Source organism: Lepidochelys olivacea (genome assembly GCF_965140295.1).
Source record: "Lepidochelys olivacea isolate rLepOli2 genome assembly, chromosome: 4".
NCBI lineage: Eukaryota > Metazoa > Chordata > Testudines > Cheloniidae > Lepidochelys > Lepidochelys olivacea.
The window spans coordinates 16102797-16128350 of record NC_140414.1 but is presented as its reverse complement, the minus strand read 5'-3'; the positions used below and the strand labels follow the sequence as shown (position 1 = coordinate 16128350).

The following is a 25554-nucleotide window of genomic DNA, read 5'->3' as shown; positions in this document are numbered from 1 at the left end:
GCCATTCAGACCCAGAACTGCACAGAGGTTACCCCACCTCTTCCTGGGGGCACCAGGACCCGTGCAGCACTCCCTCCCCTGAGCCATGTGGAGCCAGCCCAAAGGGCCAAAGAAATTCAGCAGGAACAGACACAGAAGTAGCCTACCAAGTATTGCCACAGGGATGAGCAGATACCAACATAGTCATCATACAGTCTTGACTCTAGACATTCTCTGCCCTGTGCTGACTGGTTGCTTGCTCCATCCCCCTCACTCACAGACTCTTCACTTTGAGCCAATGGGAGACACTGTGTCACAGCACTTTTGAGATGTCAGGCCACTTACGTATGTTCCACCGCATGGATAGCACACTTCCGTGCTACAAAGTGAATAGCCCACACATGTAGACTAAATGTTCTTAGGCTCTGACCCTTACAAAGACTTATGCAACTTTAAACATGAGTAGTCCCATTGACTTTAGTATCATAAACTAAAAGGTGTTTAATTTGTTAAAGTTCATAAAAAGTAAGTGAGCAAACATGCAGCTGCATCATGCACAAGCTGCGAATATAGACAAATCCGCTAAGAGAGGTCACAAAAATTAAGCCTTGTGATCAAGAAGGCAGGATTGCTGCTGCATGGTCATCACAGGAAAAATAAGGGTACAGCCTGCATAGAAAGAGAATAAAACCTTTTCCACACGGCTTTCCCTGGTCAAAAGCAACACTAAGATTTTTAGCTTAACTCATTATTTCTGAACGTGTAAATGGGAGACAAGCTCTTCTGAAAATCTGGGCATATATTTAGGTACCTAAATAGGAACTACTCGGTAACAAGCTTTTTAGAAAATCTGGACAAGATCTCTAGCTCAGCAGAAATGAAGCAAACTCAGAGAAATCAGCTGTGACATTTCCCATTAAATCTAATAACCTATATATATTAAAAAAAAAAAAAATCAAACGCTGTGTGCCACTAGGACAAAGCCGAAGTTTACAGTTTGCTGGTATTCCATGGGATATTTGCATCTCCTGAGCTATGAGGAAAAAAAGACCAGCTCTGGCAGATCTCACTCCATGGCAGGATGAGAAGCAGGAGACACTACGGTATTTTTCCATCTCTCTCACAAATGCGTGAGATGGCACTCAACATGCTATAAATCTCCCCACTGTATTTCCCACTGAATGCCTCCGATGAAGTGAGCTGTAGCTCACGAAAGCTTATGCTCAAATAAATTGGTTAGTCTCTAAGGTGCCACAAGTCCTCCTTTTCTTTTTAAGGTGACCAACAGTTTATTCAAGCATCTGACCCTATTATGGTGTGGAATAGCAAAGTAAACAAGAGTGAGATCTCTTACCAGCCCCCTTATAGAATTTGGGCACACACCACAGAACGATGAGACGGTACTCTCATGTCACTTACTGCCCCTTCTGGAAAACACTCAGATACCCAGGTGATACAGGTGATCAAAGAACCCTGTAAGCCATCTCTAAATTCCAAACAGTTCAATGTCCAATTAGAAAAAACACACGTTCTTTATTCTTTGAATTTGCAACTTACTGGTTTTTATACTACAGAGCCTCTGACCACAGTTATTCATATTTTCCAGTTTTTGGTAAATGAGGAGGCCGGCCTGTGAAGAAAAGCAAAACAAATTCAATGCTTCAGACTCCATACAGATCACGTTTTATATTTTTTTTTCCTTCCATGGTTGGAAAAAGCCTAAAACAAACTGCAGAGGCTACAGATTTATTCTCCAATCCAAGATGTAAATTCTATTTAACACTAAGTAAAGGATTTTTGTTCCAAACAATGTCAATAATGTAACATTAAGTTAGAGAACTCAAGACAAAATACAATTTAGCCTAACACTTTAAGGTAAAGTTAAGGGTGCAGGAACATATCAATGATTTTAGTGAATATTACCTCAAGACGTTAGAGGTGTGTTCATTTATTTTAAAAAAAAGTTAGAAACACAGCAAATGCTGAGTTAAGCTCTTGCTAAACAAGTCACTCAAACTGCCTTTGCTCTGCACCCGTGGGCCCAGTCTACAACAGAAAGTCAGATCAACACAAGGGCCATGTCTACATTACTGGCTAAATCAACACAGACGTCTTCCAAGGAGTACTCAACTCATCTAGATATTTGCCTAGTTTTACAACAGGCTACATAAAAAGCACTAGTGAAGTCAGTACAAACTAAAAATTCATACGACTTGCTTAACCTGCTCTATATACGATACACTAACATGTAAATACAATATTTATATTCCAATTGATTTATTTTATAATTGTATAGTAAAAATGAGAAAGTCAGCAATTTTTTCAGTAATAGTGTGCTGTGACACTTGTATTTTTAGGTCTGGTTTTGTAAGCAAACAGCTTTTAAGTGAGGTGAAACTTGGGGGTACTCAAGACAAATCAGACTCCTGAAAGAGGTACAGTGGTCTGGAAAGGTTGAGAACCACTGGATTATGGCGTGGCTAACAGATTAATATCATCTGCCTCCGTGTTCCACAGGACACAAAATGTGGGCAGACCATGTCCTCTATTTTCATTTAATAAAGAGCCTCATGGACATCTACCGTGCTATATAAAATAATAAACGGAACTACAACAATTACTGTTCCTCGTAAACTTCCTGATAAGTCTCGTAAGTGAACTCAAAAGAAATTGTTTCTATAAATCTCTGGTTCACTGCTCATCTCCAGGTATATTAGAAAAACCAGCGTTTCCTGAGAATGAGGAGAACTGCACTTTGGTCAATAAGCAACTTCACATAGAGTGAAGCTTGGACTCTCAGTCTTGGAGTTGCTGTTGAAAAGACTCTTCCTGTGCCTTGTTCAAGGTTATACCTAAATGTTGTATAAAACAATATGCTCTTCAGCTCATCTCAGTGAGGAGACAGACTACCAGCTGTACCTTCTTTCCACATTTTGCCTAAACCCAGGCAGAGAGAATTGCAATAGTCTAGCCTGGAAATGTTGAACCACAAACCACTGTGGTCAGGTCATCATTTGAGATGGAAGTATTATGATGGATACGAATTTGATGCTACTGAGACCAAGTACTCCAAGTGGGCACTTCTCCCCACCTACCCCAGCCTGATGGAGTGAGAGGCGTTAGGGGCCAAAGGGGAGGAGGGCAGGGTTTGGGGAGAGGGAGAGTCAGGCTCCCGGGTTCAGTTGGTTTTATGAATTTCCCAGGGAGAAGAGGGAGAAAGCATTGATGTAGGGGAAAGATGAGGTCCTGAGATGTGAGGGGAGTCCCTGGGGTAGCTGCCAGGAGTTTTGGGCAGAAACAGACATGATAATAACCTCCTTTGCAAAGCACTTTGAGATCTATTGATGTAAAGTGCTAGACATTGTAATTACTTCATTCCCATATGCAACTGTTCAGTGAAGTAAAACCTTTCCACTCCTCCATTTGTCCCCCATCCCCTTTTCTAATGGATAATTAAGCATTGTTTCCAAAACTAACAGAACATTTATTCTATTGGATATTATGCCTGACTGAATGGGCTCTTGCTATTTCTCTGAGGGATAACTTTTCCTGCTAATAGACTGTGTCCTTAGTGTTCCAAATGATAAAAATTTATATTGGGATGGTATCATTTCTGGTCATTAGGACTTGACAAAAGTTTGATATTTTTCTTTGCCATTCCTATTCTGATCCACAGAATTGACGTTATTATTGAAGATGCAACAAGGCAATGCTGCTGTTTAGGCAACTTTAATCCTAACTTTTTAAGTTTTATGGGTTTATACTTCTAAACTGTACAGTTTTATAGAATATTCACAAATCAGACCCACTTGGCGAGAACACCTTGGAGAACAGCCTCCAGTGAATACACGGGTTAAAATGCAACCAAGAACTGAAAGGGTTAGACAGTAGCCTACACAGTGTGTCAGGGGCCAGCCTGCAGCAGAGCCACTCTTCTGGCAACCTAATGAGTGCAGCTGGCCTTGATTGGCTGAAGGAGTCAACTGCACCACTTGATTGGCTGAAGGAGTCAACAGGCTGATACTTAAGCTCAGGAGCTGCTCAACACATTCCTAACCCACAGCTGCGCTTACCTGCCTTCTCTGTCTCTAGCCTTGCTGCAGCTCCAGCTCCCAGAGTCTTCCTGACTTCTGACTGCCAGCTCAGACCCTTGGCTCTGCCTTCTGACCGACAGTAGTTCACCCTTTGGCTTAGGCTTTGGTTTGACACCCAGCTACAACCCTTGGCTTCGCGCCAGTACCCATGCTGTCTGCTGGATTCAGCTCTAACTGGTAGGCCGGACTCTTGCTCCGAACGCTAGGCCAGACTGCCCACAGCTCAGTCACCAACACTATGAAGCTTTATAGAGTGTTTTGCGGGGCAAAGATTACTAACCATTTTGTTGCGAGGAATCTGAATTACATTCATGTTGGTGAGTACCACAGCCAAAAGACATTAGAAAGGTCGGCAAATAACGTATTAAGAGGAATGAAATAGTTAAAACATGGAATGGAGCTCTCTACTGGTACCCACATAAGCGTCAGTGGCTGCATACAACTTCTGCTCCTCGCTGAGTGGAAATTCTTCCCAGTTACCACAGCGGACACACTTGTCCTTCAGAAGCTGCTTGCTAAATAGATGTTTTACCAGGCCATTTAGACTCCATATCTCCTTACACTTCAGCTAAAAATAAGAAATATTAAGTTCAAAGCAATTGTACATGGTAAAAATAATTCTCAGAATAAGGTAACAAAGCTGATTCAACATCACAAGTGGAGACTCTGAATATATCAAAATTAACTCATTCCTCAACAAAATGACTGACCTACAGATGTGCAGCTTGATTCTACTCCCATCAGAGCCAACTGCAGTGTTACAACCGAAAAAATTCTGCATTTGTGCCCTGGCACAGTGTTCCCTTCTTGCCAACTGGACTGCTGCATCAGGGCACCATCAGCATATGCAATGAGAAGTGGGTGTCCACAGCATAGCAAAAACGGGAGAAATACACCAAACAAGTGCTCAATACAGGTCACTTTAAGCACCGACTGTAACCTTTCCACTTCATCATCATCTTAAAAAGCTTTTATGGTGCTTTCTTGAGATGATGCGCTTCCCATTTACCTGTCATTGTTTCAGCCTCCCAACATATGGCTTCTGGTTCTACTAAATGGTGGTTTCCCTGAGTTTAATGGGGCATGGTTCTCTCAAACCAGGTTCAAAGGCACAGCCTTCTACTAAGTATTAAAACTTCACCTTAAGATTTTTTAATTTCTGTATGCCATGCCTATCATTAGGAGAAGTAAGTGTGGTCAGAAGTTATGTTCTCTACATCTGTATTCTAGCAATATGACATTAGGCCAGTAGAGACCAAAATAATTCATTCTTATCCCAGATATAGAATCCTTTGCTCCAGATTGCTCCCTGAGCCAAGCTGTCTGGTACACAGGTATTCCCCTATGCAACCAGATGCATCAATATAAAACATATGTGCACATCTGGATTTGTTAGCTGAAGGTTTAATCAGTAATTACCCACATCTACATTAGGGCTCTGGATAGAGGTTGGAATAGTAAAGTTTTATGCTGGTGGGGCAGAGAAAGGGGCAGATGTAATGGTCAACATTCAGACTTGAAACAGTTGTAGTACTTTTGGGAATTTAAACACTATGCATTATGCTATCTGACAGTCATACAGGGAACAGAGACGATGAAGTACTCACCAACACATCAATGGGCCCTGCTCCAAGACAGAATGGTTATTCAGAACGACAGGGAGAAAAACCTAGGAACTGCCAGAGAGAAGCAGAGACACAACCCACCTAGCCCAGTATCCCAGTTCCAATAGAAGCCAGCACCAGATGCTTCAGAGAAAGATGAAGGAAACCCCACAGTGGGCAGATGGGGGATAATCTGCTCCCTACATCAGGTCTCATTTCTTGGTCTCGAATAGTTAGAGATTGGCTTAAGCCCTGAAGCATGTTTAATATCCCTTTCCAACACTGTTTTTGTTAGTATTAACTCTTATAATGCTGCATATTCTTGTTATCCATATAAAATTGTCCAATCCCTCTTTGGGCCTTGATAAACTGCTGGCCTCAACAACGCTGCTGTATATTGAGCAGACACCTTCAATGAAACCTCTACTATGACACCCATGTCCCTTTCCTGAGTTGATACAGTTAAACTACCGGTACATTTCCCAGGACTCTAAATGTTACCCTCCATTGTGCATTACTTTGCATTTATCCACACTGGCTTTTATTTCACACTGTGTTGCCTTTTCGCCTAGCTTGGTTAGGTCTCTCTGAAGTTCAACACTGCTCATCGCTAAGAAATAACTGTGTCATCTGCAAATTATGCTACTTCAGGAATCACTCCCCCTGTCCAGATTGGAAATAAAGAGTACCTCCAAAAAACCTACATTAAAATGCCATGAAGGGTACAAAGCCAAGCACTCAAGTTAGGAAATGCCAGTATTAAGGTTTCCATTAGAACCCTAGTTCATCCCCTTGTGTGTATGCATTAGGATACAGTCTTTAATTACATGAGCCCAATAATACATTTTCCACAGGACCCTGCCTCGTTTAATGGCCCCTCCCTCCTACTGTTATAGTACGTCCCCATGTGCTGCTGCCTCCCCGCCACCCTGCGTCTTTTCCCCTACCTCCTCACCCTTGTTCCTTAATTCTCTGCAAGTCAAGCAGCTCGCTCCTTCTCCTCCGTACCGTCTAGGCATCAGCTGAGAAGGCACTGTCAGCACGGGAGAAACAGGCTCCCTGCTTTCAGTTTCTGTTCCTAGCACCACAGCAGCTTTTGTCTGCCAGGAAGAACAACTGCAGAGAAAGTCCAGTTCAGCCCCCGGACGGCGCGCGCTCAGTCACTCTGTGGGAATAGTGCATGTGCAGTCCAGTCACATGTGGGAGCTGCCAGTGGCCAGAGCATGTCAGTGCAACAGAATTTTTGGGAAACGTGGCTTCTAAACTCTAAGAATCAGAGGGGTAGCTGTGTTAGTCTATATCCACAAAAACAACGAGGAGTCCAGTGGCACCTTAAAGACTAACAGATTTATTTGGGCATAAGCTTTCGTGTGTAAATAACCCCACTTCTTCAGATGCATGGAATGGAAATTACAGATGCAGGCATAAGTATACTTTTATTATATACATATATTTAAAATATACACATATTTATGCCTGCATCTGTAATTTTCACTCCATGCATCTCAAGAAGTGGGTTTTTTTACCCACAAAAGTTTATGCCCAAATAAATCTGTTTGTCTTTAAGGTGCCACTGGACTCCTTGTTGTTTTTGTAAACTCTAAGAAGACTCTGTTTAGCATGTGCAAACTGAGATTTTCCAAAAGCTTGTAACTTGGTCACATTAGGGTGAATTTCAGAGGAACAATAAAAGGCACATTCCTGACACCTGGGCAAGTCCCCTGTCAAATTTTGAGCCTTTGCTCTGAAGCCTGGAAGCAACAGAGCTGGCTCAATGAAGCAGCTGTAAGAACTTTAACTTGGATAAGATAATGTATTGTCCCCAAACCTCATTCTCACGAACAGCTGAACCATTCTAGCTAAAACCTTCCAAAATAACATAACCTAGGTAAATGCTCAGCATAGAAAATTTCTGCCCAAGATTTCAAGTGAAATCTTGGGGAAAAAGTCTTGGGGCAATGTTAACTATACGCACACTACCTGCACCACCTACAAAATTAAACACTGGACCCAGTATGGAATCTAGAGTCATGCCACTGTCAACCTTTCATCATGAAGAAAATTGGTCATTGTGTCTGGATCAAAAACCAGTCAGGAGAGAATTCTTTGCCTCTCCCCCACATGACTACTTTAGTGGCTTTAAACAAAGGGCTGGTGGAAAGCGGACAGGTGTGAAGGAGCACACGGTGTAACAAATACCTTAAGGGAGGATTTATTGAAGATGTTACTCTATATCCTAGTAAAGTAAAGAGAAGTTGATAAAGTACAAATAAGAACTGAAAATAAAAAACAAACACTCAAATGGAAAAGACTGCCATTCAATTACAGCACAAGAAAACAGACAACTAAATATTGGCAAATTTCATAAGTGCTTCTATACAAATGCTAGAAGTCTAAATACTAAGATGGGTGAACTTGTGTGCCTGGTATTAAATGAGGATATTGATGTAATAGGCATCACAGAAACTTGGTGGGAATGATGATAATCAACAAGACATGGTAATACTAGGATACAAAATATACAGCAATGAGAGCAGGTCATGCTGGTGAGAGAGATGCACTATATGTGAAAGAAAGCACAGAGTGAAAAATAGTAAAAATTTTATATGAATCAAGCAGTATCATGGAATCTCAATGGATAGAAATTCCATGCTTGAATAATAAGAGGATAGCAGTAGGAATAAACTACCTACCTCCTGACTAGAATCACAACTGTCACTGTGAAATGCTCAAGGAAATTAGAGAGGCTACAAAACCCAAAAAATGTAATGATCAACAGGAGATTTCATCTATCCCCTACTGACTGGGAACATGTCACCTCGGGACAGGATGCAGAAATAACATTTCTAGACACCATTAATGACAGCTTCTTGGAGCAGCTAGTCCTGGGACCCATAAAGGGAGAGGCAATTCTTCATTTAGTTCTAAGTGGCTGTAGTGTGGCGGCTGCCCCACTCCAATAAGCAGGGGTTAAAAGCGGCCAAGCTAGGCTGATTGGGGAAGCAGCCACAGCTGTGGCCAGCTCAATCAGGGTCCAGCTGGCCCTTATAAGAGGGTTGTGGGCCAGAAGCTGGGGAGTCTCTCTCCAGCCCTGGAGGGAGAAGGGCTAGCTGCCTGAGAGGAAGGTACCTGAACTGGAGCAGTGCTGGGGAATAGGGCAAGGGAGCTGGGGAGCTCCAGCCTGGTAAAAGCCCAGGCTGCAGGCCTTGTTGAAGGCCTACAGGGGTACTGGGGCTGCAGAGATACAGCCTGGGAATAGACAAAGGCAGCAGGTCCTAAACCCTTGCCAATGATGACTGGCAGTAGCCACTGAGGAAAGGTGGGGATAGAGGGTTGGGGGTTCCCCTGGGAGGGGAGACACAGAGTGCTGGGGCAGAACCCCAAGGTAAAGGGGGCACCGGGGTCTGGAAGGGTGCCAAGGCCTGAGGCAGGCAAGATACCAGCCAGCAGAGGGTGCTCCGGAGCTGGAGTTGAGCTAATTCCCAGGATGACCAGCAGGAGGTGCCGCAACAGTGAGTCTTCGCATCGCTACACTGGTGCACAGGATCTAGTCCAAGAGCTAAATATAGCTGAATTGCTCCATAACAGCAACCATAATGTAATTAAATTTAACATCATTGTTGTGGAGAAAATACCAAAGAAACTCACCACAAGTAGCACTTAACTTCAAAAAAAGGGAACTTAAAAAAAGACAAGGAAGCTAGTTATATTGAAATTAAAAGGAACAGCCACAGGAGTGATATGCCTGCAAGCTGCATGGAAACTTTTTTAAAAAATATCAAACAGAGGCTCCAACTATGTGCGTATCCCCAAATAAAAGAAAATTAAAAAAAAAAAAAAACACACAGAAAGAGGCCCCAAAAAGTGCCACCATGCTTACACAGAGTAAAAAAGATGCTTAGAGACCAAAGGCATCCTTTAAAAATTGGAAGTCAAATCCTACTGCGGAAAATAGAAAGGCGCATACGCTCTGGCAAGTCAAGAGTAAAAGCATAATCAGGCCGGCCAAAAAATAATTTGAAGAGCAACTTGCAAACGACAGAAAAACTAACCGCAAAAAAACAAAAACATTAAGTACATCAGAAACAGAAAGCCTACCAAACAACCAGTGGGACCACTGGTTGGATCAAGGTGCTGAAGGAGTACTCAATGAAGGCAAGGCCGTTGTGGAGAAGCTAAACGAATACTTTCCATCAGTATTCACTGAAGAGGATGAGGGGGAGATTCCCAGTCTTTTTAGGTGACAAATCTGAAGAACTGCCTCTTACTGAAGAGTCAGTAGAGGTGGTTTTGGAACAAACTGATAAATTAAACAGTAATAAGTCACCTGAACCAGACCCAATCCCTGTGGGACCCCACTTGATAAACCCTTCCAGCTTGACTGTGAACCACCAATAACTACTCTCTCTGGGAACCATTTCCCAACCAGTTATGCACCCACCTTATGTTCTTAACTGGTTCTTCTTTATCCACTACTTCACGGATATATTCAAAGAATTCTAACATATTAGTCAAATATGATTTTCCTTTGCAAAAACCATGCTAATTAGACCCTATCCTATTGTGATATTCCAGGTGACTTATTCTATTTTTAAGTATTGTTTCAACCAATTTCTCAGGTAATAGTTAAGTCTTTCTGTGATCTCCAATTCCCTATATCACTCCTAGGCCAAGTTTACACTACCTCTTACTTCAGTATAACTTATATTCCTCAGGAGTGAGAATAACGGCTTGGCTAACCTTGCAAGTTAGAGCGCATTAAATCAGTCCCGGGCGCCCTAACTCCTGAGGTGTCCACACTGGCAAGGCATTTAGAGCACCTGGACTCTGCAGCTGGAGCGCTCCTGGTAATCCACCTCCACAAGAAGCACAGAGCTTGCTGTGCCCGGGCTGGAGCACCACGGTGTCAGTGTGGACGAGGTGTTGCATTACTGCGCTGTGATTGGCCTCCGGAAACATCCCATAATCCCCTGAAGTCAAGTGGCCTCTCTGGTCATTGTTTTGAACTCTGCTGCAGGCATGCAGCTATCCCCTTTGAAAGCTCCATTTCTGACAGCCAGCATGCTTATCTGCTCCGGGACACAAAGCAAACCATTACTGTGGAATGCTCCTGCTGCAGAGGCAGGCTGTAAGGGAGTGGCTGCCTCACTCCCGCCGAACAGAGGGTTAAAAGCAGCCCTGGAGAGGGCCATGGCTGGGAAAGAGTGAAAGCAGCTGAGGGAGTAGCTGACCACAGGTGTGGCCAGCCCAATCAGGCCACAGCTGGCCCTATAAAGGGGCTGTGAGCCAGGAGCTGAGAGGAAGGGCTCTAGCCCTGGAGTGGGAAGGGCTAGCTGCCTGAGAGAAGGTACCTGAAATGGAACTGTGCTGGGGAAAGGCAAAGGGAGTTGGGGAGCTCCAGCCTGGTAAACCCCCAGGCTGCAGGCCTTGTTAAGGGCTCAAAAGGTACTGAGGCTGCAGAAAGACAGCCCGAGGATAGGCAAAGGCAGCAGGTCCTAACCCCTTGCCAATGACGAGTGGCCATGACAGACTGCAGTCAGCCCCAGTGAGCAGGGGCTAGACAAGAACTGGCAGTAGCCACTGAGGCAAGGTGGGTTTAGAGGGTTGGGGGTTTCCCTGGGAGGGGAGACCCAGAGTGTGGGGGTACTGCTGGGGCAGAACCCCAAGGTAAAGGGCACTGGGGTATGGAGGGACACAGGGCCAGTGGCAGACGAGACACCAGCCTGCAGAGGGCTCTCCGGAGCTGGAAATAGCTAATTCCCAGGACGACCAGCAGGACGTGCCGCTCCGGTGAGTCTCACCTCACTGCACAGGCATTTCTCTCTGTGTGCGACTGTGAGAGAGAGCGGGTGAGGGGTGGGGAAGGGGAAGTGGGGGCTGATGTCAGGTTTCCCCCCTGCCGCTGTCTGAACTTACAAGACAGCACACTGACACACTCTGCCCCCCAAAACACCCAGTCTCTCCCCCCACATACACACCACACACTCCCTGTCAGACTCGCCACCCCCTCATTTGAAAAGCAGCTGGCCATCTAGGAGGATGCCCGTGGAGCAAGGGGATTGGGAAACCTGCCCCATTAGGCACTGCAGCCCTTTCCAAAGCACGCGGCAGGCACCTACACACTGGGAGAGCTACCACAACGCACCGCTCTCTGTGGCGTTGCAAGAGCTGCTCACGCGGACACGCTCCACGGTCACAAGGAGCCCAGTGTGAACACACGGCCGCGCTTTCCCGGCTGCGGTCTCCCAGGGCTGGTTTAACTCCCGGCGCGCTACAGCTGCGAGCGTAGCCGTAGCCAACGCCATTCCCCGAGCCACGTAAGTGACACCGACTAAGCGCCGCTGTGTATAGCACTATTTTTGGCGGGACAGCTTCTCCCGCCAACATAGCCACCACCTCTTGCGCAGGTGTATTTATCATGCCGACAGGAGCGCTCTCTCCCGTCGACATGCTACAGCTGCGCCACTGGTGTAGACCAGCCCCTGGAGTCCTATAGCTATACGTACAACATTTGCTGCTCTCCAGTCCTCTGGAACAGTAAGGGTAGAGAACAGACCCTTTGAAGGGCGCCATCATATTCACTGACTTTTTTTTGGGTCTCTAAGATTTGTGCCGTCAGTTTAAGACTAACCCTTTACACAAATTCAAAGATTTCTTTGAGATGAGCACAAGGTATTTGAAACACACATGCGAATTAGGAGGAAATTAAAAGTTGTTCACAGGAAAGAAGGGATAATTTAATCCAATATGTTGTAAACATAATATGGCGATGTTTCAATCTAACTAAGTTTACATTCACCTTAGCAATTTTTAGGGATTTTTATTTTCTATAATGAAGTTTTACTCAAAGACAACCTGAGTTGCGTTCAGTGACTTAGCAGAGAGCAGCTCTGCCTCGTGCCCCAGAGAAAAGCTATCCACTCTGACTCTGAGGTGGCTGAGTCAGGAAAAGGATAATGATCTAAGCAATGGGACAAATGCAAGGCAACGGTGGGGAACCCTCCCAGGGCAGATGAAATTCAGTGTTGATAAGGAATAATCTGAATTCCTCATAACCCTTAACTGAATTCTAAATAATTAACTGCATCCACTCTGGAGAATGACCTGGGCATCATTGTAGACAGGGCAATGTGCAACAGCAGCCAGGAAAAACAAACAGGTGTTAGGGTTCAAAGGAATAGCATGGAGAATACTATGGAAAAATATTCTCTTTACATGAATCAAACATTTGTCCTCACCTGAAATGCGGTAATAGGGGCATGGAAAAAATCTCATCTATTAATTGATATCTAAAAGATTGAAAAACTTTACACCTTAGAGAGGGGACATGATACAAGTTTACAAAATAACGAATACCATAGGGACTGTGGCTCAAACTTCTCTTCACCCTCTCTCATAATGCAAGGACAAGGAAATTGAAAGGAATTGAAAGATGGCAAATTTACAATGAGTAATTGAACTATTGTATTCTCTACCACAAGAGATCACTGAGACAAAGAGCTTAGTGGGATACGCAAAAGGATGAAACATTTATATGGATAACAAGAATAGCTAGTTAGAGCAGTAAATATTTAACAAAAGTGAGTTTTGGAAGGTCATGCTTCACGGCATAAGCCAGACCATAACTACTGGGGATAGAAGGAATTTTTCCCTGGGACAGGTTATCCCATAACTGCCAACTGCAGAGTTTCTTGCACCTTCTTCTGAAGCATCTAGTACTGGCTACTGTTAAATACAGGACACTGGACTAGACGGACCTTGGGTCTGATCCAGTCTGACAATTCCTGGTAGTAAACAATAACAGGAAATAAAATTCGATTGATTTAAAAAAAAAAAATGGTGTTCCTAATGGAACAAAATGGCCAGAAACAGAGCTGAGGGGAAAAAAAGATCTGTGGGAAAATCAAATACACTGTGCAATGAAAATAAAGGCATTTAATACTGTAGCTCTTACTTGAGTTCCTTCCAAATTCAAACACTTTAAAAAGTGTCACCTGGTAATATTTATCTCTGGTAACAGATCTACAGATTATGAGTGGGGCCACATTTGGACTTCAATGAAAACAAAAGACTCCCTTTATTAGCACAATGAAGACCCCCCTCCATGAAACTGAATTTTTACTTTTTCGTTGGCGACATCAGCCAGTTCTACAAAACTCTTCAGCTTGATTTCAAAGTCGCTCATCAGCTTCCACTGATCTCCTTCAATTCCTACTCCAACTTTTTTAACATCTTCATCTTCAAGCAATCTTTTGAGTCCCTTGGGAAAACCTAAAACAGATTAGATACAAATATAATCAACTATATGACAAAAGCTGCCAGGTTTTAATTTCGTATGGAAACAGGTGGAATCCTATCAAGGATAAATTTGGGCAATCTACTTTTTTACTGTAATAGCCAAATGCTTATTACCTCTGCATCTATAAAGCAGTCAGCTTAGCCATCAAACAAGTACATGTGATCTCTAGTATGGCACTTTAATGCCAACGCAGGCCAGTCAGTTTATATTTTGTGCTAGCTGGAACTCTAACTGGTTATAGTATAATTTCATCTGGAGGCAAGCAACACTGAAATTATGCAAAAGTTTGGTTTTTTTTTCTTATGGAAACAACAGATCAAAAAAAGACTTCTAATCTGATATTTACTTCTAAGCCCTGGTCTACACTAGGACTTTAGGTCGAATTTAGCAGCATTAAATCGATGTAAACCTGCACCCATCCACACGATGAAGCCCTTTATTTCGACTTAAAGGGCTCTTAAAATCGATTTCCTTACTCCACCCCTGACAAGTGGATTAGCGCTTAAATCGGCCTTGCCGGCTCGAATTTGAGGTACTATGGACACAATTCGACGGTATTGGCCTCCGGGAGCTATCCCAGAGTGCTCCATTCTGACCGCTTTGGACAGCACTCTCAACTCAGATGCACTGGCCAGGTAGACAGGAAAAGAACCGCGAACTTTTGAATCTCATTTCCTGTTTGGCCAGCGTGGCAAGCTGCAGGTGACCATGCAGAGCTCATCAGCAGAGGTGACCATGATGGAGTCACAGAATCGCAAAAGAGCTCCAGCATGGACCGAACGGGAGGTACGGGATCTGATTGCTGTACAGGGAGAGGAATCCGTGCTATCAGAACTCCGTTCCAGTTTTTGAAATGCCAAAACCTTTGTCAAAATCTCCCAGGGCATGAAGGACAGAGGCCATAACAGGGACCCGAAGTAGCGCTGCATGAAACTTAAGGAGCTGAGGCAAGCCTACCAGAAAACCAGAGAGGCGAACGGCCGCTCCAGGTCAGAGCCCCAAACATGCTGCTTCTAAGATGAGCTGCATGCCATTTTAGGGGGTTCAGCCACCACTACCCCAGCCGTGTTGTTTGACTCCTTCAATGGAGATGGAGGCAATACAGAAGCAGGTTTTGGGGACAAAGAAGATGATGATGAGGTTGTAGATAGCTCACAGCAAGCAAGCGGAGAAACCGGTTTTCCCGACAGCCAGGAATTGTTTCTCACCCTGGACCTGGAGCCAGTACCCCCCGAACCCACCCAAGGCTGCCTCCTGGACCCAGCAGGCGGAGAAGGGACCTCCGGTGAGTGTACCTTTTAAAATACTATACATGGTTTAAAAGCAAGCATGTGAAAGGATTACTTTGCCCTGGCATTCGCGGCTCTCCTGGATGTACTCCCAAAGCCTTTGCAAAAGGTTTCTGGGGAGGGCAGCCTTATTGCATCCTTCATGGTAGGACACTTTACCACTCCAAGCCAGTAACACGTACTCGGGAATCATTGTGCAACAAAGCATTGCAGTGTATGTTTGCTGGCGTTCAAACATCATCCGTTCTTTATCTCTCTGTGTTATCCTCAGGAGAGTGAGATATAATTCATGGTCACCTGGTTGAAATAGAGTGCTTTTCTTCAGGGGACACTCAGAGGAGCCCATTCCTGCTGGGCTGTTTGCCTGTGGCTAAACAGAAATGTTCCCCGCTGTTAGCCACAGGGAGGGGGGAAGGTTGAGGGGGTAGCCACGCGGTGGGGGGAGGCAAAATGCGACCTTGTAACGAAAGCACATGTGCTATGTATGTAATGTTAACAGCAAGGTTTACCCTGAAAGACTGTAGCCACTGTTTTATAAAATGTGTCCTTTTTAAATACCACTGTCCCTTTTTTTTTCTCCACCAGCTGCACGTGTTTCAATGATCACAGGATCTTCTCCTTCCCAGAGGCTAGTGAAGCTTAGAAAGAAAAAAAAAACCACACTCGCGATGAAATGTTCTCCGAGCTCATGCTGTCTTCCCACACTGACAGAGCACAGACGAATGCGTGGAGGCAAATAATGTCAGAGTGCAGGAAAGCACAAAATGACCGGGAGGAGAGGTGGCGGGCTGAAGAGAGTAAGTGGCGGGCTGAAGACAGGGCTGAAGCTCAAATGTGGAGGCAGCGTGATGAGAGGAGGCAGGATTCAATGCTGAGGCTGCTGGAGGACCAACCCAGTATGCTCCAGTGTATGGTTGAGCTGCAGCAAAGGCAGCTGGAGCACAGGCTGCCACTACAGCCCCTGTGTAACCAACCGCCCTCCTCCCCAAGTTCCATAGCCTCCACACCCAGACGCCCAAGAACACGGTGGGGGGGGCCACCGGCCACCCAGCCACTCCGCCACAGAGGATTGCCCAAAAAAAAGAAGGCTGGCATTCAATAAATTTTAAAGTTGTAATGCTGTGTGGCATTTTCCTTCCCTCCTCCACCACCCCTCCTGGGCTACCTTGGTAGTCATCCCCCTATTTGTGTGATGAATGAATAAAGAATGCATGAATGTGAAGCAACAATGACTTTATTGCCTCTGCAAGCAGTGATCGAAGGGAAGAGGGGAGGGTGGTTAGCTTACAGGGAAGTAGAGTGAACCAAGGGGCAGGGGGTTTCATCAAGGAGAAACAAACAGAACTTTCACACCGTAGCCTGGCCAGTCATGAAACTGGTTTTCAAAGCTTCCCTGATGCGTACCGCGCCCTCCTGTGCTCTTCTAACCGCCCTGGTGTCTGGCTGCGCGTAACCAGCAGCCAGACGATTTGCCTCAACCTCCCACCCCGCCATAAACATCTCCCCCTTACTCTCACAGATATTGTGGAGCACATAGCAAGCAGTAATAACAGTGGGAATATTGGTTTCGCTGAGGTCTAAGCGAGTCAGTAAACTGTGCCAGCGCGCCTTTAAACGTCCAAATGCACATTCTACCACCATTCTGCACTTGCTCAGCCTGTAGTTGAACAGCTCCTGACTACTGTCCAGGCTGCCTGTGTACGGCTTCATGAGCCATGGCATTAAGGGGTAGGCTGGGTCCCCAAGGATACATATAGGCATTTCAACATCCCCAACAGTTACTTTCTGGTCTGGGAATAAAGTCCCTTCCTGCAGCTTTTGAAACAGACCAGAGTTCCTGAAGATGCAAGCGTCATGTACCTTTCCTGGCCATCCCATGTTGATGTTGGTGAAGCGTCCCTTGTGATCCACCAGAGCTTGCAGCACTATTGAAAAGTACCCCTTGCAGTTTATGTACTCGGCGGCTTGGTGCTCCGGTGCCAAGATAGCGATATGGGTTCCGTCTATGGCCCCACCACAGTTAGGGAATCCCATTGCAGCAAAGCCATCCACTATGACCTGCACATTTCCCAGGGTCACTACCCTTGATATCAGCAGATCTTTGATTGCTTGGGCTACTTGCATCACAGCAGCCCCAACAGTAGATTTGCCCACTCCAAATTGATTCCCAACTGACCGGTAGCTGTCTGGCGTTGCAAGCTTCCACAGGGCTATCGCCACTCGCTTCTCAACTGTGAGGGCTGCTCTCATCTTGGTATTCATGCGCCTCAGGGCAGGGGAAAGCAAGTCAAAATTCCATGAAAGTGCCCTTACGCATGCGAAAGTTTCGCAGCCACTGGGAATCGTCCCAGACCTGCAACACTATGCAGTCCCACCAGTCTGTGCTTGTTTCCCGAGCCCAGAATCGGCGTTCCACAGCATGAACCTGCCCCATTAGCACCATGATGCTGGTGCAGGGCCTATAAACAGAAGTGGCCTATTCTCCACCAGATATGTGGGTGCTTTCTATTCTGGACATCTTACTTAGAAGCCTAATTATGATTTAAGGCCTGACTTCAGGAACCCACCTTGGACTATTCTGGCCATAATCTTTAAAGCCCTAAACCACTTGTAAATCTGCACCCAAATATATTCACACCTAGTGCAAAGCTCAAGTTTGGAAAGTAGAAATTGAGCAAGTTTCTAACTTGATAAGTATTTGCAGACTCAACATTTCACCATGTGTGTCTGGCCTACATTTTATGATACAATCTTGGTACTTGTATGGTCCCCATTCTGAACAGACTCCAAAGTTTATGTTGGATTATTGTTCATGGACTAGGGTTTATATTTAGGACTCTATACACCCCTCAATTCACAGGGCATCTCCTACTGATATGAATGGAAGGTTGACATAAAAATCCAGGAAGTAACATACATACCCTTCAACTAGTAACTCAACTTTTATTTATTCGCATCCTATGTTCAATGTCATCACATTTATCATCACTCAGTGGGAAAATCGCTACCTTTAGGATCACCAGCATGTCTGCCCTTGTTTCTCTTCTTCCTCTATCCTCCTTTCATCATTTCTCTCCCTCTTTCATGTCTTTGTACCTTTCTTCCATCTGAATTTTCTACCCTTCAACATTGCCCCACCACATTTGCTAAAATAAGCCATTAAATACAGACATTTAAAGCGTCATCATTAAACATTAGAGTGAACACCCCAATGAGATTAACAACCTCTTTCACACAGCTTCAGAACATCTGCCGACACATGACAATAACATTGCATCAGTTTACTCTCTGTTCATTTAGGTGGTTTCATTTACAACCATAAAAGTGCAAGTTCTACAGACACTACATACCAGGCTTGCCACAGATACATCAAGCAAGCTAGAACTAGTCTGCACAGCAGATACTTGGTACCTCCCCTATAGGAATACAGGATAACACACAGATTTTAAGAACCAACAGCATTCTGACCACTCGTAAGGTTTTTAGCCAGTCGAGCCAAGGTAATAAGGGTCATTGTCATCAAAATGTAGGCCTACCGTTTCATTTCTGTGGAGGGGAGGAGAAAACAAATTATATTGGGCAAATGGTATGAATGTTTAATATTTTTTATTTTAGTAAAGATAGCTTTCCTGAATTCAAACCCTTCCTCAGGAGCACAAGAAAGTGACTGTGTAAATAAGCTATGACAGTCGTCTTCAAAGAGAAATGAAAACATTAGCAGAGTAAATGAGAAGGAAACTTTCCTTCCTCCTTGTTTGGAAACAATGGGAGATGCTGGATACTGAGCACTTTAGAAAATCTGGCCACTTCATTTAGGTGCCCATATGGGACCTACTGGATACTAAACTCTTTCGAAAAAAATCTCTCTCAAAATTGATTCAGCTTTAATTTACAATGCTAATAATACAGATAAAGATTTTTTAATTAAATTAATTACATATTAACAGTGGCACTTTCATGATATAAACTACCTATATGGACCGACAGAGACCAATGTACCTATACAGAATTGCATAGTTGGATATGTGCACTATAGTGGGGGTGGGTTTTCTCTATCAGCGGAAACAGGAAGTACTGTCTGCTTCTGGAGGCAAAAGCACAGAACAAGTAACCTAAAACAGAGAGGCAATTCATGTCCATGTGAACCAGAGCACAGAAAGAATGACACTGACCTGACATTGACGAAATGTGAAACAAGTAGCATTTTTTCTCAGATACACATATTTGGATTAGGGCGACTTTCCCTACTTTCCCTTTAGTATATGATGGCGGCCATTCAATGTCAAATCCTATCACATCTCCACCAGACAGGTTTCTTCTGAAGAGAAAATAGTTGATTAATTCCCATTTAGTTATTCTGCTACACATATATCTATCATATATGACAACAGGATAGCTTACTTTAAAATGAACAACTAAACGACTCCCTGTTCAGGGGCTGTTAGCAGAGTTGTAGTCAAACAGCCTCCACGCTAAGGGTGAAATTCACCCTACTACGAAGGGCCCACCTGAAACCTTCCAAATAACGTATACCCTTAACTACAGGTCCTATACAGTACAGACAGCCATTTGTTGGCCTGCTGGGCCGTAATTAAATTCACCCCAAGGGAGAGAGAAACAAAAACTGGCCACTCCTTCCTTATATATATTTTTGGAAGTTCTCATAACTATTTTTCTCAATTTATTGATGATTTTATGTTAAGTTTCTCCCCAAAAATATTGTATGCACTATGTACTGGATATCTTTAGGCCCTAATCTTGCAGAGATTCAAACAAATACGTTACACACTGTAGTCCTACTGAAATTATTGAAATCCATGGAGTTAGTCACAATATGAAAAGTTACGCATTTGTAGAGTCTGACAGGATTTGCACTTTAAAGACTGCTGCCCCCAGACATGAAGGCTCACAAAAAGGGTACAAATGCAGAACTACATCCAGTCAGCTAAAGTTAAAAGTTTATTTCTAAATTTCCATTCACTCCAGACATCATTCAGTAGCATTTATGGATAATTTTTAGTCCTAAGAAACTGTAACTTCACTTGGTGATTGTAAACAACATTGTAAAACCAGACAGAATTCTGCTACTTATACTAAAGAGAAGACCTCGATTATCTCCAGACATTTTCTATGGCTGAGTAGCTGACCCAGTCTGTGTATGAAAATTGCACAACAGGTATAGATGTGCACGTGAAAAAACACAAACCCTTCTGAGGCAGAGATAGAGACACACCAAGAAAACAAGCAAGCTTTTACCTGATATCTTCTGACAGAAAGGAACAGTCGCTGGCATCGTAGCTGTAAACAACAGAGCCATGGAACTCTAAGAAAGGCAGGTCATTTTCCAGAACACTCCTCTGACCATGAGACTTCTGTTTAACAGCATTTAGAAGAGGATCTGTTATAGGACATATTAAGCCACATTGCAAATACATTCACTAGCACTACAGTTGTTGCACAACTGTCTTAAAGCCATAGTCTTGGCTACCAAAACAATTTTGGGATTGGTTTGTTACTATAAAACTATTTAGCAGAACAGTTACAAATTTTAAAATAGACAGCTCATAGCACCACCCTTTATTAAAGACCCGGTCTTCAGTTGCTTACAAATTTGCCAAACTTTAACCATTTGGGCTGAAATTTTCCATGCCAGGTGTCAACCTTTTATTGACCTGTTTTTGTAAAACTTCAGCCAAAATAGTTCATCATTTCTGAGAACAAGGCTAGGGGAAAATACGTTTTGTCCAGGTTAAAAATTTCTGGCAACCTTTTCTTCAAAATGCTTTAGCATCTCCATGCTGTGGAGCAGGAACCTGAAATATGTCAGGAGATAGCTTTCGAGTCAGGGATGTGCCTTTTAGCATCCCTGTAAAAAGGAGCCCCATTTTGGCCAAGTTATAAACCTATAACAAATTGCACATGTTCAGCTGAGACTTGTTAGGGCTTAGCAGATAAAATCTCCAAGGATTCTGACTTCAGTGAGCTATATACCCATTCACAAGTGGAGCAAATTAATGTCACAGAGGCAACCTAAATTCTGGCATTTCCTAGTTTTTGGAATGTTTGAATTTGCAACCTTAATAATGTTATTTTAATATAGTTTTTGTGGTGCAATACATGGAAATATGAAATTTGTAGAATTCCTTAAAATGAACAGAAAATTTCCTATCAATTATTTCCTTTCTGCAAGCAGCATCTCTCACAATTCTGGATGTCTGGGAAGTAGCAAGCAGCGATCAGACGTAAGGAGGGGTGTAAAACAAGAGTTTGGTAGAAAAGAAGTACCCCCCTTTTGAGTGAGCACACCCAAAAGCCCTATATTATTTCTGGACCACCACCCACAGCACCTTTCTGCCAAAGGAGGCCTCTGCAGAAGAAAGTCAGTTTTATAGTGCTTAATGAAGGCGTTAGCTGCAGACCAACTGTCCGCTTTGCCAGTTCCATAGGGGACACATTTTCTCATGGCGCCTACAAGGTTGCTACAGATCTCGTGGAGGGCGCCGTGATCACTTCTGAGCTAGGAACCGCCAATGATTTGTAGGCTTCCACAATATAGTCTAATCCACCTAGCAGCTGAGGACTTGGAAGCTCTAAGTCCCTGCCATTTTGAGTGGAAGGACAAGAATAGAGAGCCCAATCTTCCTGAGGACTGTGTACTCTTGAGAGAGATGTCAGAAGAGCCTTAAAAACCTCGGGTATGCCGTGTCTTCTCCGTTTGCTGCTGTGGTTTTGGACAGAACAAAGGAAGCACAACCTCTTGAGAGCCATAGAAGTAGGAATTTAGGAAAAATAGATTCTGGTGTCCTGAACCCCACCTTGACCTCATGGAACATGCAGTAAAGGCTCCTGCATAGATAAGACTGCCAGCTCTGACACTCACCTGTCGGATGCAACAGCTACTAAAACACATCTTAATGGACAAATAAGAACACTGAAATCAACTGTTCGAGTGGATGGCTTGTCAGGGCCCTCAAAACTAGCAGTAAATCCCATTTTGGGAAGAGTGGCCTGGCTGACGGACTGGCTAACCAGGACTGGCTCCAAGGAATCTGGCTACCTGTGGATTGTCAGCCACGAGGAAACCTAAGCATGTTGTGAATAGCATGCTACAAAGAGTGGACACCCACGGGCAACTGTACTGGGTTGAAGGCTTCTGTCTGTGTCTTTTTGGAAGAAGTCCAGAATGGTTGGAATTCCAGGGTTTCTGGGATTTGCACTGAATTGGCGGGTGCAAGCTGCCCCCTCAACACTTCCCACCCCGGGCCCCAATTCCACTGTTTTCCCTAGAAGAATCTTTGTCCCTTTGCTGGTACGTCTGCAAAGATGAGGAGCGAAAAGAGTGCCTCTGTCTGAAGGCTGGTCCATAGACTCTCCTGAAGGCGCTTTGTGGGGAAGGGAGAGAGAGTGTGTGGATTTTGCCACATTGTCAGCCACCAAAGTATCCAACTTCTTCCCCAAAAAGCAGGGAAACTGTAAACTTGGCCGAGCATAGGACTTGCTCAGAGTGAGTATCCACCATCCAGGGTCAGAGCCATAGGTGGTACCTGGCTATTCAGCTAGAAGCCATGGCTTGGACTGGCAGCCTGATCGCATCCACTGATGCATCAGCTACAAATGCTGATGTTAAGGAGAGACTCTTTAAAATCGGCTAAGAGTCCTGTGGCACCTTATAGACTAACAGACGTATTGGAGCATAAGTTTTCGTGGGTGAATACCCACTTTGTCGGATGCATGTAGTGGCAATTTCCAGAGGCAGGTATAAATATGCAAGCAAGAATCGGGCTAGGAATAACGAGGTTAGTTCAATCAGGGAGGATGAGGCCCTCTTCTAAGAAGGCTCTTTAAAATGGAACCAAAGTCAAGGTGATCTCTGGGCTTAAGGCCTTTGAGATCTTCCATCCAGGAAAGAGATGCTCCAGCCAAACAGGTTGCTGCCAAGGACGCTCGAAGGGTGGCAGAGGAGACTTCAAAGTCCTTTTGGAGAGTGGATTCCATCTTTCAATCTATGGAATCCTTTGGGGAGAACTCCCCTCCTGAGGGAATAACCATATCCCTGGCGAGGGATACTACTGCAGCGTCCACCTCTGATGTTTCAGCAATAGAGGTCTTTGGCTCTTGAATGTCACAGACCCTGAGGTGGGGGGCTCTTGTGAACAGGCTTGCCCTTATCAGACTTGTTCCATTCATCCCTAATCACTTCCTTAGAGGAGGAGTGAAGGGAGAGCTAACAGAGTTTGAGACAGAAGGCTGGGTGCAGCCTGGGCGCAATTCCCCATCTGCTGAGCCTGGAAAGGCTGCAATCACCGATGGAGCACTGCTTGGGTTTGACCCAGGGCTTTCCTAGCTGCTCTGCCATGTCTCTACAGGGGGAGAAGAGCAGGCAGGGAGACGCTGCAGTGGAGACTGAAGGAGGGTTAAACCTGAGGGATAACCAACCCAGGGAGGAAGAGGAGCACTGAAGAGGGAGAACACTGCTCCCCATTTCACAAAAACTGGGCAAAACAAGAGAAAACAGAAGAGTAAGGGTAGGAGAAACAGAAACTGCCACCATTTGCTGCTGCAAAGGCAGAGTCTGGCGGCAGGCGGAAGCAGAGGGGGCGTGGCTAGAGCATGCAGCGCCAAAAGGCTGAGCTACCCCCACGAAGCTGCAGAGAGGAGCGTAGCCAAAACACCCAGGAGCATGTGAAATGTTGGGCTATAGAAGAGTAATTTTTAAATTATTAGTCAGGTCCCCTGAAGATTAAAACTACCATATAAATATTAAGTGTAATATCAATTGTACTTGATATTTCATCTAATCTTTACTTGGTTTTTATTTTGTTCCTTCTTATAAAACAACCGATTATGTCTAAGAAATGGCTCAGGCCTTGTCCTTGCTACATATTAACAGAACTAGGATGGGACTAAAAAGTAGAGTAATCAGACAATGCTGGCTGTGACTATGTGGTCAGCGTAGATCAGGGTTTATCCTTAAACACCTGACACAATGCTGAACGCGGCTGGTCTTTGACAGCATCACGTTCGCTAATTCTGCTCTGTACAGAACATACAATTTTGTAGCAAAGATAAGCCATCAGTTAGTTGGGTATTTCTTACTGTAGTGTGTTATGTTGGCTACCAGCTTTGGAAACAACCTTGAATCACACCCACAGTAGAAAAATAATCCATAGCACCTTCAAGGCAACACAAACTGGCCAAATTGCATTTCATGGACATAGTAGCATCTTCATAGTTAGGGTTACATTCTAAAGTGGAAATAAAAATGTTCTCTGCAAACGTAGGTAGTAGCCTTTTTGGTGTGAAATTTCAGTTTTTATATCCTTTGAATTTTCTTTTTAGTTTTGGTTAAGGTGTTTTTTTTTTCTTTTTTGGGGGGAGATGGGCGGGGAGGTTGGTTTGGTTATTTTTTGTGTTGTTTTTTTTTAAATAGGATTTATAATTTGGCTCTGGCTGAAATTTGTCCATGGCAGTGCATCCACCTCTCGGTTGAGAGGTATATCCTGATAAGATCAGCTACAACCTTTGGGGATGGGGGAAACTGCATTTCAGATCTTTGTTGATAGTTATTAATCATAAGCAAAAATATTTGTACATAACTATGTGCCACTTATATTCAGCTGCTGTGTTGTAACATGCATCTTCTGCTCACAACAGAGAAATACCGTATGGGTTTTTGTTTGTTTGCTTTTTGTGAACATCTCCTGGGAGAGAAGGGTTCACGTACGGCAGAAACTGCTGACGCACGTAGTCTTCTCCGTAAGCAGCTGCAGGTATTACTCCTGGGGGAATGCTGCACCACTGCACATGTGCAGAATTTATGTCCCCCGCAGATTTATTTGCTTCCCTGCAGAAAAATGACTTTGTGACAGGGAAGCAAAGGGCAGTCATGCAACCCCCCTACTGCACCCTACTCTATAAATATATAGAGTTTCGTGGGTCCAGGGCAGCCAGCAGAGAGGTAAATCACTGTGGGACAGGAGGCAGGACTGGGGAAGACCCGGCTGGTGGCTCCTACCCTGCGCCAACTCAGCTGCCAGTCCCAGCTGGGCTAAGGAGGACAGGACTTCCTCTTCCCCTGCATAGCATCTGAGGCCGGGTCAGACCCACCCTCAGATTTCTCCCCTGGCTGCAGGAACCTCTGCAAACTCCCCACCCCTGGCCGCCCACTTCCTGAACCCATCGCTCCTCAGCTGCAGGGGGAGGGATCCCTGTACAGGGAGCTACTCCCCCATCCGTCCAAGCCCCATGCATCCAGACCCCCTCATACCCAGACCCTCCTGCTGAGCCTT

At 44.5% G+C, this 25554-nt stretch overlaps 1 protein-coding gene across 4 annotated transcripts in view; it reads right to left on the bottom strand.

Annotated features, from left to right (window-relative positions):
- WRN (WRN RecQ like helicase) overlaps positions 1–25554 on the bottom strand; it is a 110490-nt gene that overhangs the window by 61377 nt on the left and 23559 nt on the right. For 3 of the 4 annotated variants that reach the window (XM_084625914.1, XM_084625915.1, XM_084625916.1), the window contains exons 3-7: positions 20522–20637; positions 19438–19583; positions 13800–13948; positions 4492–4641; positions 1537–1609 (exon numbers count right to left, since the gene is read on the bottom strand). In XM_084625914.1, the coding sequence (XP_084482040.1) occupies positions 1537–1609; positions 4492–4641; positions 13800–13948; positions 19438–19583; positions 20522–20637 (634 nt within the window). The remainder of the gene's footprint in view (positions 1–1536; positions 1610–4491; positions 4642–13799; positions 13949–19437; positions 19584–20521; positions 20638–25554) is intronic. The other variant, XM_084625917.1, reaches the window with a different exon arrangement.